At 38.4% G+C, this 13,932-nt stretch overlaps 1 protein-coding gene and 1 long non-coding RNA gene across 3 annotated transcripts; both read left to right on the forward strand.

The window, feature by feature from the left end:
* Positions 1 to 445: 445 nt before the first annotated feature.
* Positions 446 to 1,363, forward strand: LOC133838224 (uncharacterized). The gene has a single exon (XM_062269249.1). It carries the CDS (start codon positions 485 to 487, stop codon positions 1,289 to 1,291), a length of 807 nt encoding a protein of 268 aa, XP_062125233.1. The 5' UTR covers positions 446 to 484; the 3' UTR covers positions 1,292 to 1,363.
* A 7,302-nt stretch (positions 1,364 to 8,665) lies between these two features.
* Positions 8,666 to 9,984, forward strand: LOC133838811 (uncharacterized). Of its 2 annotated transcripts, none has more exons than XR_009893998.1 (2): positions 8,666 to 9,197; positions 9,247 to 9,984. It is a non-coding gene; the product is annotated as an uncharacterized LOC133838811 (long non-coding RNA). The 2 variants fall into 2 exon arrangements; XR_009893997.1 differs by having other exon boundaries at positions 9,289 to 9,984.
* The last annotated feature ends 3,948 nt before the right edge of the window (positions 9,985 to 13,932 follow it).

The following is a 13,932-nucleotide window of genomic DNA, read 5'->3' on the forward strand; positions in this document are numbered from 1 at the left end:
TGAAAACTCTCAAAGCTGTAGGTACTCGTTCTCGTACATACGGCAACAACAAATATGCCAACAACAGCATTAACGGCAATGAGGGTGCTTCTCTTGCCATCTCTGTTCTCTGTATTCTCGTCGCGGCTGCTCCTTATTTATCGCATTTTTATGTGAAATAAACGGTTTGAAATTGGCTAGGTAAAACATTAATTTTATTGTGGGCGAAATTGAGACTGCAAAACGAAACAGCGAAGCAACAACAATAATAACAAATTATTTAACCCGCCGCAATGCATTTTAAGTTAGCGTTTGCATGCATATTCAAGCTGAATTGGAACTAAATAGATTTATTTTGGAACAGCGTCTCCGATAGTATTTGTTTTTATACGTAATGAGATATCCAATCAATTTTCTACGAATGAATACGTTTTTGATGTTCTAGGTACTATATATCAACGATAGCAGCAGTAACTCTCCAGCTCTTTAATGGAAAAGTAGAAAAATGATATCACTTAATATTTTTTACTTCGTATACTGTTATCTTTTGCTTTGCTTGTGTGAAGTAGCAAAAACTGATATTTCTATGGATCCACAGAATCAGAATATGCAACTGGAACAACCCAAGGATCCCCTAAAATCTAAAAATGTAAAAGATCTAATGGGGGGTAACCTCCAGTGTGCTTCTAATGAAATATTCATCGTCAATAAGGGATGCGTCGATCGAGAAGCATATTTGGAACGCCTCCTCATAAACACATGGAACGACGACACTATGGCTTCGGCTAAAAGGAAAGCAGGACTTAGAGAGACAGTTCAGTGCAAAAATGATGAGATAATGAAAGCATTTGGATGTGCCCCTAAAAATGGGCGAGTCCGTACAGATGAATCGCAACGACCCACCATCGTACATAGCCAATTGTATGACAGCAAGGTGTTTAAAAGCGGCGATGCAATCCCTAACAAACACGGGCGTAAAGATGGTTTAAGGCATACGGAAGGTGCATCTAATATTGGAAGACAGCGTAGTCATATGCCTCACAATATTCGGGGAACAACCAGAAACATTGACATCCATGAAAATTCAAAGAGTAAGAGTCATGTGGGTCATAATCGACCACGCTCGTACGTCTTTATGCCTGGAAGAAAACTGCAAAGTCAGCGAACATGTAGACCGTACGAGGTTCTTGCTCGTTCAGGTCGATGTATTCGTAAACTTGGAAAATCTGGTTTATATAAACACACTGATCATAAATACGGAATACAGCAGCGCCATCGCCATGAAGCTTTTAAGCCTATCGAAAGTACTTGAATTAAGCCATTATTATACATATAAGTTAAAACTACAATAAACACCCGAGCTCTGCTCATAACTCTTGTAAAACTTACCGTTTTGTCCGTAAAACTGTTAAGATTGTTTAATGGCAATGTGAATGTGTATTTATACCCATGTTTGGCCCTGGTACGTTTATCACCGTAATTTAATTAAAACCATTTAGAACTTTGACCATTCGATTAAATGGCTTTTACAAAAATTTTAACATGGCGTTAGAAGTAAATTGGTTATTTGCCTTAAGTCTTTACATATTACATTTAAATAGATACGTGTCGAGATTGTTTGGACCCCGAGTGATGAGCCTGCAAATAAGCTTGGCTATTTCATAGTATGGGTGAAGCTTATGAGTGGAAGAGCTTAATTAAACAGATTTGGGCCTTAGCGCTCTTAGCAGCCTAAGCAGCGTTTTGGGTAAAAGAGTGCGACTGCAAAGGGGTTAAGTAATTGTGCAATGAATTATTGGGCTGCTACAAAATAGATGACTCTGACATACTAATTAGTTAGCTTCTCACATAGATTCCTAAATTATAAACCACTGTCATACGCCATACGCAAAACAAAAATGTATAAATACTTATAATACGTTAATTGTGCATTCACGACAATTACCGCATCATTTTGGAGAGCTCTGAAGCAAGGCGTAGATGATTCAGCCGCCTGACACCGAACATGATGAATAGTTCTTGAATAATTTAATTACTTGGCAGTTGGATAGTCCACTAGAGAAAGTCACACGTGGCTGCCCTTGAGCACCCAGTCGCTGCAGCGCGCTGGCTTATTTCCGAATATAATTTAATATATGGAGTTACTAACGTCAGTATCTAAGTAGGCGTATTGCAAATTGTCTATATTAATCATGACATTAATGACTATCCGAATGTGGTTTTGCCAGTTGATAAATATTTTCAATGCGCTTCTTCCAATGCATAGCTTTCCAATATACACAAAGGTCCAATTTGCATTCAAATTTCAGATGTTGCAACAACTACAACAGAAGCAATCACAGTAACAATTATTATTAATGTGGTTGTTGTTGTTGACCAGTCATCAGTTCAAATATCAGGCGAACAGAAATCAGCAGCAATCTGGAATAGTGCCGCTATCTGTTTCCTGGTTTCGCAACTACAAAAACTAATAGATGGTCAAAATTTGGCAAATCAGCAGGCGTATATCTCAGTCATATCCTGTCTGATCCTTGCGGGTCCTATGTCAAACGGAGTCCTTCGATGAGACCTTGCAAAGGACATTCCAATCGCTTGTGGTTCTCCGTTATCCTGCACTTTATGATTTTCGCATGTTTTCTTTGGCCCTCGGACTGAAAAATGACAAGTGTTGGATCCTTAGATGACCCCATATTTTGTTGATGCCAATCGAGAGTTGGTCCAATTTGCAATACAGTCCTTTGAAAATCAGGATATGGCCGAGGTATAGCTTGTTTTCGAAAAACAGTCACCCTCAAAGTATGCTAAAAATTTAATTTTGCTGTGAGGCGCCAATTTCAAATTTGATTTTTTAAATAACCGATATAATTCAAAATTATTTGTTTTTTTTGCCATATCTCGGTGAAAACACTCAGGATCCTGTCAGGATTTACCTTGCTGTCATCAGGATATCTAGTTCTAACAGGATATGCCAATAAAATTCCTTTGAAAAAGGGTTGTATAGAAAAACGGCCAAGAATTCCAAGAATCCACTGTATCTCGGACATTTGAAGGACGATCGTGATCCTTTGGCACAAGTATTATCCTTTGGATTGGTGCACTCAAAGGACGAATATCCTTGCAGGACTCGAGATAAAATGACATTTTTCTATACAGAAAATTACGTATATCTCGGTCATATCCTGTCGATCCTTGCGGGTCCTAGAACTACCTACCCTCATGCCTGACATTCAATCGTCCTTGTGGCAGTTATCCTGCACTTTATGATTTTATGTTTTCTTTGGCCCTCGGACTGAAAAATGACAGTGTTGGATCTACTTGATGCCAATCGAGTTGGTCCTTGCGATCCTTGCATTCAAGTCCTTTGAAAATGCGGCAGGATATGGCCGAGGTATAGCTTGTTTTCGAAAAACAACCTTCTCGTGCACCCTCAAAGTATGCTACAAAAATTTAATTTTGCTGTGAGGCGCCAATTTCACCGATATAATTCAAAATTATTTGTTTTTTTGCCATATTCCGGTGAAAGCACTCAGGATCCTGTCAGGATTTACCTTGCTGTCATCAGGATATCTAGTTCTATCGGTTGACACTCAAGGAGTTTCAGGATATGCCAATAAAATTCACCTGAAAATTTTCAAAATGTATAGAAAAACGGCCAAAATTCCAAGAATCTCGGACATTTGAAGGACGATCGTGATCCTTTGGCACAAGTATTTTCTTGGGAAGGCAAAGTGATTAGTGCACTCAAAAGGATGAATATCCTTGCAGGACTCGAGATAAAATGACATTTTTCTATACTGAAAATTGCGTATATCTCGGTCATCCTGTCTGATCCTTGCAGGTCTATGTAGGGTCCTTCGATGAGACCTACCCTCATGCCAAAGGACATTCCAATCGTCCTTGTGGTTCTTTCGCATGTTTTCTTTGGCCCTCGGACTGAAAAATGACAAGTGTTATGACCTATATTTTGTTCAATCGATAGAGTTGGTCCATGCGATCCTTGCAATACAAGTCCTTTGAAAATGCGGCAGGATATGGCCGAGGTATAGCTTGTTTTCGAAAAACAACCTTCGTGCACCCTCAAAGTATGCTACAAAATTTAATTTTGCTGTGAGGCGCCAATTTCAAATTTGATTTTTAAATAACCGATATAAGGACCAAACACTCAGGATCCTGTCAGGATTTACTTTGCTGTCATCAGGATATCTAGTTCTATCGGTTGACACTAAAGGAATTTCAGGATATGCCAATAGATATCCTGATAACAGCAAAGTAATCCTGACAGGATCCTGAGTGTTTTCACCGAGATATGGCAAAAAAACAAATAATTTTGAATTATATCGGTTACAAAAACCAAATTTGAAATTGGCGCCTCACAGCAAAATTAAATTTTTGTAGCATACTTTGAGGGTGCACGAGAAGGTTGTTTTTCGAAAACAAGCTATACCTCGGCCATATCCTGCCGCATTTTCAAAGGACTTGTATTGCAAGGATCGCAAGGACCAACTCTATCGATTGGCATCAACAAAATATGGGGTCATCTAAGGATCCAACACTTGTCATTTTTCAGTCCGAGGGCCAAAGAAAACATGCGAAAATCATAAAGTGCAGGATAACTGAAGAGCCACAAGGACGATTGGAATGTCCTTTGGCATGAGGGTAGGTCTCATCGAAGGACTCCGTTTGACATAGGACCCGCAAGGATCAGACAGGATATGACCGAGATATACGCAATTTTCTGTATAGAAAAATGTCATTTTATCTCGAGTCCTGCAAGGATATTCGTCCTTTTGAGTGCACCAATCACTTTGCCTTCCAAAGGATAATACTTGTGCCAAAGGACATCACGATCGTCCTTCAAATGTCCGAGATACAGTGGATTCTTGGAATTCTTGGCCGTTTTTCTATACATGACCCTTTGAAAATTTTCAGGTGAATTTTATTGGCATATCCTGAAACTCCTTGAGTGTCGACCGATAGAACTAGATATCCTGATGACAGCAAGGTAAATCCTGACAGGATCCTGAGTGTTTTCACCGAGATATGGCAAAACCAAATAATTTTGAATTATATCGGTCAAATTTGAAATTGGCGCCTCACAGCAAAATTAAATTTTTGTAGCATACTTTGAGGGTGTACGAGAAGGTTGTTTTTCGAAAACAAGCTATACCTCGGCCATATCCTGCCGCATTTTCAAAGGACTTGTATTGCAAGGATCGCAAGGACCAACTCTGTCGATTGGCATCAACAAAATATGGGGTCATCTAAGGATCCAACACTTGTCATTTGAAAGTCCGAGGGCCAAAGAAAACATGCGAAAATCATAAAGTGACTGAGAACCACAAGGACGATTGGAATGTCCTTTGGCATGAGGGTAGGTCTCATCGAAGGACTCCGTTTGACATGGGACCCGCAAGGATCAGACAGGATATGACCGAGATATACGCAATTTTCTGTATAGAAAAATGTCATTTTATCTCGAGTCCTGCAAGGATATTCGTCCTTTTGAGTGCACCAATCACTTTGCCTTCCAAAGGATAATACTTGTGCCAAAGGACATCACGATCGTCCTTCAAATGTCCGAGATACAGTGGATTCTTGGAATTCTTGGCCGTTTTTCTATACATGACCCTTTGAAAATTTTCAGGTGAATTTTATTGGCATATCCTGAAACTCCTTGAGTGTCAACCGATAGAACTAGATATCCTGATAACAGCAAAGTAGATCCTGACAGGATCCTGAGTGTTTTCACCGAGATATGGCAGAAAAAAACAAATAATTTTGAATTATATCGGTTATTTAAAAAAAAATCAAATTTGAAATTGGCGCCTCACAGCAAAATTAAATTTTTTGTAGCATACTTTGAGGGTGCACGAGAAGGTTGTTTTTCGAAAACAAGCTATACCTCGGCCATATCCTGCCGCATTTTCAAAGGACTTGTATTGCAAGGATCGCAAGGACCAACTCTGTCGATTGGCATCAACAAAATATGGGGTCATCTAAGGATCCAACACTTGTCATTTTTCAGTCCGAGGGCCAAAGAAAACATGCGAAAATCATAAAGTGCAGGATAACTGGAGAACCACAAGGACGATTGGAATGTCCTTTGGCATGAGGGTAGGTCTCATCGAAGGACTCCGTTTGACATAGGACCCGCAAGGATCAGACAGGATATGACCGAGATATACGCAATTTTCTGTATAGAAAAATGTCATTTTATCTCGAGTCCTGCAAGGATATTCGTCCTTTGAGTGCACCAATCACTTTGCCTTCCAAAGGATAATACTTGTGCCAAAGGACATCACGATCGTCCTTCAAATGTCCGAGATACAGTGGATTCTTGGAATTCTTGGCCGTTTTTCTATACATGACCCTTTGAAAATTTTCAGGTGAATTTTATTGGCATATCCTGAAACTCCTTGAGTGTCGACCGATAGAACTAGATATCCTGATGACAGCAAGGTAAATCCTGACAGGATCCTGAGTGTTTTCACCGAGATATGGCAAAAAACAAATAATTTTGAATTATATCGGTTATTTAAAAAAAAATCAAATTTGAAATTGGCGCCTCACAGCAAAATTAAATTTTTTGTAGCATACTTTGAGGGTGTACGAGAAGGTTGTTTTTCGAAAACAAGCTATACCTCGGCCATATCCTGCCGCATTTTCAAAGGACTTGTATTGCAAGGATCGCAAGGACCAACTCTGTCGATTGGCATCAACAAAATATGGGGTCATCTAAGGATCCAACACTTGTCATTTTTCAGTCCGAGGGCCAAAGAAAACATGCGAAAATCATAAAGTGCAGGATAAATGGAGAACCACAAGGACGATTGGAATGTCCTTTGACATGAGGGTAGGTCTCATCGAAGGACTCCGTTTGACATAGGACCAGCAAGGATCAGACAGGATATGACCGAGATATACGCAATTTTCTGTATAGAAAAATGTAATTTTTTCTCGAGTCCTGCAAGGATATTCGTCCTTTTGAGTGCACCAATCACTTTGCCTTCCAAAGGATAATACTTGTGCCAGGACATCATGATCGTCCTTCAAATGTCCGAGATACAGTGGATTCTTGGAATTCTTGGCCGTTTTTCTATACATGACCCTTTGAAAATTTTCAGGTGAATTTTATTGGCATATCCTGAAACTCCTTGAGTGTCAACCGATTAGATATCCTGATGACAGCAAGGTAAATCCTGACAGGATCCTGAGTGTTTTCACCGAGATATGGCAAAAAAACAAATAATTTTGAATTATATCGGTTATTTAAAAAAAAAATCAATTAAACGATAAGAAAGTATTTCAACCTGTTAGTTATTAACAAACCCATTATTCGAGATTTTTATATATTTGGCAGACGATATGTGGATGTCACTTAGTTAAGTATTTAGGTGTTCGATTGAATGGTCGGCATCTGACATGTAACAATATAAAGTGCTGTAGTAACATTCATACAGAAAGCCAGCTATTCATTGCAACACTATGGTTTAATTAATGCATCATTGCACCTGCCGAAAAAGTGACAAGTGACACTCAAAACTCCTGGCATATTGTAGGGAGTAAAAAACTTGTGCATGACACCCATTTGATTTACACAACCGCTTGAGTTTTAAAGTGGCAATTACAAAAAATTTACTGGATGATGTGAACTTGTGAATGTGATTCAGCTTTTGGTTGCGCATTTTCCACTCTGAATTTCATGATACATCAGTGTCAAGTGGCATTACAATATTGCAATTAAGAATGAATCTACTTGTTCTCGTATATTTTTATAGTTTATTTAATACCATAGTTATAGCTTATTTACTATCATACCATGAAATAAAATCTTTACCTTTCTGCAATTACCTACTATGATACCAAATAAATTATAACAAGTAAGAAAGTTACAGTCGAGTGTGCTCGACTGTGAGATACCCGCTACCCATTTTTAATAAAGGCAAAATATTGCGGTATCATTTCCAAAATATACCGAAAATACTAAAAAAAAAAATACTAATAATATACCAAATGGTATGTTTTGTATATCGGTATAGTACACCATTCAAAATATACCATAAACGGCACAATGTGCCAGATTGTCGGTCAAAGCAACTCAGACCCCTAGTAAGTAGGCGTTTTTGCCCATACAAAAGTATTTCTTTAATAACTTCCACAATTTTTATCTGATCTCAACCAAATTTTCAGAAATCATAACTACTTCAGAAATTATTGTATAACAAATGCTTTCGAAAATTATAGCTCTATCTCTTATAGTCTCTGAGATCTAGGTGTTCATACGGACGGACGGACAGACGGACAGACGGATGTGGCTATATCGTCTCGGCTGTTGACGCTGATCAAGAATATATATACTTTATAGGGTCGGAGATGCCTCCTTCTACCTGTTACATACATTTCCTGCCGGCACAAAGTTATAATACCCTTCTACCCTATGGGTAGCGGGTATAAAAATATGGGCGGAACAATTTTGGAGAGCAAAAATATTATATAACATTTAAGTACAACTATTTAGTAGTGAACCGAACTAGCCCTATTGTCGGTGTTAGTTATTTTCATACATCTTCCTGCTACTAGAAGCATTTAGTTTAAAAAGGAATCTATGTTATTTCTGTCATGTTTGAACAATGAGTAATTTAACCAGAGTAACGAAATAATAATATTCCATTTTGTAGCACAAACCGTTATGTAAGCCGAAATTGAAGAAGTTAAAACGCACAAGTATACGCTTGAAATGCGTTCAATATCCATTGGTCGAAGGATGGTCAACAATGCCATTGACTTGAACTTTTCGTCGGATGGAGCTTGGTGTTGTCCTTGTTGGTGACTCTAGGTGCCGTTACCATGGTACATTAAGAACGACTCTGGTTGTAAATTCAACTGTTTTATGTGCTTTTTGTTACGCATTGCTAAACTACTAGCCAACCAGGACCAGACAGGGTTCAGTTTTCAGTTTGCAATGGGCACGCCTCACAAATGTTTCCCTCAAACATGACGACCGCAAAGCAACATAAAAAAAGGATGGCAATTGAAACATGAGCCTATTATTTTAATTAGATGTTAGAATGGTTTCCATTCATGATTATTCTGTTCTTTACATTAGCTCCATGACACCCCCATACTGACGTATACTTATTTTAAGAAAATAAGGCGACCCCAGATGTGATGATCTGGTAGTGTTAGTTATCAGAATCTGAATTGATTGGTCGTTCGTGGTACGTAATTTTGGTGGCCTTTAAATCTCCTAAAATATGATTATTGTAGAAAAACTTTATTAATGAATCAACCCTTGTTCGCTGAAAACAGAAGAACCCATACTAAAGCATTATATTTTCGCATATTACTATGGCCCGATTAAATATTAATAACCCAATAGGAAGCCGTATGGTATCTGATTACACTGTCACTCCTCATGTCACGTAGTCTGTGAACGACTAAGACATATTACACTAGGCCACAAACGCATCGGTTGTATGTATGTATATAAAAAATGAGGTATGGCGGAAAGACAGGATGTGCAGCCTACATGTCAAATACACCAAATGCTGGATAGATGTCTGGCCTGAAAACTAAGCAAACAAAATCAAAAGACAACGGGCAACTGAACTGACTCTTAATCTTGAATGTGTATATCATTTGGATTGATTGCAGGAATAGACAAGCCGTGAAGTGTTTTTGTTTGCTTGTGGCCGTTTGCTATGATGTTTCCCTCTAAGACAGAGAATATGTATTATGTATGTGTATTTTATGTGTGGATATGTGAATCTATGAACCGGATAAGTTTTGTTTGCCAAGAGGACATCCGAACAAGCGTCGCCGTCAGACGCCAATGACGCCGTCGATGTCACACTTGGATTGTTGACACGAGCAGTAGCGTAAATGAGTTATGAATTTCGTAGTCACGGATTTCCAACCCTTTCCATAGCTGATACGTTTTTATAGTAATTTAAAATAATTTGTGTTTTGAATAAACTAAATCGGATCGAAATATTTTTATAAGAATTTTATTATTTGAATTAATTTTAATAATAAAAGTCTGATATTGCTGTACTTGAAAGGAATTATAATAGAAGTTCCAGGATATCTGTAGAAGTGCAAGAACGATTTGAAAGTTTGTTAGTTGTAATTATTAGACATATTCTCGTACATCGTACTGGTTTTGGAAATGACGTGAAATCCCTTTATTTTTGCGATATTTTTTCGCTTTTTATTATGCGAACTACACCTTACAAAAATTTGAAATCATAAAGTTGAAAGTGACATTTTGGGAATAGTGCAAACAATGCAAGATGCTACACGCACGTACAGAGAGTGACGTACGCTTACATACATGCACAGGCGCATAGACACTTACACACAAACACATACACATACACATACAGTCAGGGGAGAAGACAAGATACTCGTGGCGAGCACTTGAAAGAACCGCAGTAAGCCAGCAAAAAGATGTCGACGAAGTGCAAAGCGCTTCAAACGATTTTCCGCAAAGTTGACTGCCTCTTGCAGTGGAAGGTGTTTGAATGTGCCTGTGGGTGGGTATTTGTGTGTATATACGCGTACATGGATGTTTACGGCCACAACAGAGACAGTCGTAGGAGCAGCTGCAAAGCCTGAAATAAAATTTTCTGCAAAAGCCTTTAGGTATTTCACGCCAGCAAAATATGCGAATATGTTAGATAGGAGGGGGGTGAAGAAGATCATTGAGGTCGGGTGCTGCCAACTTCACACCCAATGGCGGCAAATTTTTGGCAACAAACTTCTATACTCGCTAAGGAAGCAGCAATACTATACAAGAAACAAGGGCCAGATGAAATCGGGGCTCTAAGTGTGTAAGTCGGTGGTGTTGTATATATGTATGTATGTATGCGTAAGTCTGTGTGTGTGTGTTTGTGTGAGTGCGTGAAGTAAGCGAATGTCTGCGAATTTATTGCCCAGGGAAGCATATCTTCAGCATGACGCTCGCTTTTTTTCGTTTTCACCAGTGCTGCAACATGTCTCAAAGTTGTCGAAGCGTAGGCGGCTCAGTTGCTGCTGCAAGGGGAATAGACTTTCGTAAGTTAGCCAACACCAGGACAACAAAAAAACTAGAAGCCGCATATGTTTTAGTGACACAACTGTGTTGACAGTTGTGTAAAATATACGCGTCCTCATAATTTATATGAGTATTGTTAACTTAACGTGACTGCGTCTTGGGAACAAAGCTACTTGCCAGATGTTAGCCTAGTCTAACACCAAGGCTTATAGACACGACCTGGCTCATGCAGACTCCATGTCTTCAAATCAGCAAGTCGCCGATGTCTGCACGTTCTCGCAATTAGCCAAATGGTCTCACGACCTCACTTGCGCCCTTTGTTCGCCTTCGCAAATGAACGACATGTCGACACTTCTTGCATTAGAAAAACGGAAAGTTAATTCATGCCTATAGAACAACGATTTTTTTCTTTGCCGTGAGGTTGAACAATCCGTAAATATAATATATTGTATTTAATAATCTCTGCAAACGAAATCAAGACAATTTACTGCAAAGGAATTGATAATCGAAGCGTTTTGTTATAGCCAAGGCTAGCAGCCGCATCCAATCAAAATAATCGCTTTATTATTTATCTTTGCGACATGTGGTTACAAGAAATAAACAAATTCTAATTTATCTGGTTTGTTGTTAACTAATTATAATTTTTTAATTTCATCATACTTGTCATCATTTATTAATTGTAATTGTATAAGCTAAAAGATAAACAAGTTTTTATAAATTCTATTAAGAAAGAAAATTTAAGCCCTGGCAAGTTATGAATAGGAATAGTAACGGTTGAACTCAAATATATCAATTACTTACCATAGTTGATTTATCTGAAGAGAATCGTTGTTTTTAGTAACCATTCTTGTTTGATTATTTAGAGGAGATATCGACTTACAATCAACTTAAACGCTGCCTAGATCTTTTTGGTACCACAAACGCGTTTGTTTCTATTTTCATATCTATTGCAACTCAATTCGAGTTTGATTTGATTGCAACCATCCCTCAATCAAAAAAGTAACAGATCGATGCATTGTCAGTTGCATTAATTTGCTGTTGTTTGCATAGTTTGTAATGTCGGTCAGTTGTCTGTAGTTGTCGCTGATGCTGAAAGCTTTGTCATTCTTAGAGTGCATTGTTTTACTTTGTATATGGGTTAGACGACTGTGCGCTATGCTAAGCAATCAATGTTGATATCATCTAAAATTCAGTTACTATGCTTTGTGTTTAAAATGATATATGTAGCTAACAGTAATAATCATGTATGTAGCACATAATTTCATAACAATGATGAGGTCTATGTAACTTAGCTGAATACTCAACTCATAACAATATTGTGAACGACTCCTGAATCCACATTGCTTTATTAACAAAAGTACAATTACTTAGTATTCGATCTCTCAATCTTCAAATCGAATTTCGTGAATTGTCGAAATAAAATAAAAATATAATAGCCTGATACCACACGGGGTGAGACATGATAAACAGAGGTGGAGGCTAAGTACTTGTATGCAGCCTTTTTTGATGTCGCTATCGTCAGCAGTGCTGCGGCTTGGCAACCGTTATGCTTTAACTAAATTGCGGTACTTGTGGCCAACGAGGAGGGAGGCTATGTGTGTGGGCTTGGGTGTGGGTGTGGGTATGGGTGTTTCATGCATCACTGGGCGCGCAAACACTCAAGCAATTAAAACTACAAATTTTGCAAACTTTTTGCATTAGTTTTGTGTTGATGATGTGCACAAAGTCGCTGCGGAAACTGAAATTAGCAGCTGCGTCTACATAGTATGCAAAGCTAAGCGTAAGCACACACACACCAAGCATAGATATTTTGAATACGCATACGTACACAAATATGGCATTCCTATGTCTGCAGACCAACTGCATTCGTATGTGTTTAATGTGGCGAGGCAGCGCTAAGTGTCGCGGTTTCAAAATGGCGCTCAACTTGCCGTCGACCCGTCGCGAGTTCTCTGCATGCAGTTGTGGAAGCAGTGCACTGCCTTTTTTCGGCTTGCCAACAATTCCTCCGCGATTTCAAAGCATCGAACAATTCTCAGATACCACATCGCTGGGCTACTGGCTTCTGTGACTAACCCTACGGCTTTAAGCTGGACAAACTATATAGCGTATATAGTTCTTCTTAACTATTTCACAGACATTTTCGGTTTGAGTGAATGGTAAGCATTGGAACTTCTTAGTGCGTTTGATTGATGACACAACGCACGAATTTGTATGTGGACTTTGCTCTTAATAGTTGATCAGAGTATGTATTTGCGTGAACAGCTTGCGTGTCACATTTACATTTCATTGTAAATAACAAAAAGAAACCATCCGAGAACATGTCAATACGAGTATCTTACATAACACGGAAGCACGAAACAAGCTGGAGAAAATTGACAAACCTGTTGTCAGAAAAATTTAATTAGTTTGGGAGCATTTGCTCAATTTGAATTAAGCTAATTAAACATAATTGCTGAGAATAGTGTTCGATTTTACCTACTGCTTTTGTAATGGTTCTATATTTTCTATGATTGAATTATAATTAACAAGTTATTTAGAAAAGAGCTTATTCTTATTTTATGTTAAACTTAGACAGTGTGCAGTAATTTAAAAATACAGTTTTAAATGTGTTTTACTTTTCGAACTTAGCTTACTCAGCGCTCTTACTAGCAAAGCGCATAATGATAACCCTTAACTTTCACATACGCCACAGAGAATAGTACGTGGAAGCAAACAAGTGAGGCCTAACGAGTAAGCAGTTTTTGTATACGTTAAACTCAACATGGAGCAACAGGCAAATTATGTCAACGAGTTTGCAGTCAACAAAACGGAGAATTCCTATGAGAATTGCAGAAGCAATAGCAACAAGTAAGACAGGTGCAGTCAAGATTGCCCGACTATGAAACACCTGAACTTATATATGGCCCACTCTTGCC

Source organism: Drosophila sulfurigaster, chromosome 2R (assembly GCF_023558435.1).
Source record: "Drosophila sulfurigaster albostrigata strain 15112-1811.04 chromosome 2R, ASM2355843v2, whole genome shotgun sequence".
Classification (NCBI taxonomy): Eukaryota; Metazoa; Arthropoda; class Insecta; order Diptera; family Drosophilidae; genus Drosophila; species Drosophila sulfurigaster.

What these genes read in the sequence shown, in the direction of transcription:
- LOC133838224 (XM_062269249.1), top strand. Translation starts at nt 485, where the DNA reads ATGATATCACTTAATATTTTTTACTTCGTATACTGTTATCTTTTGCTT.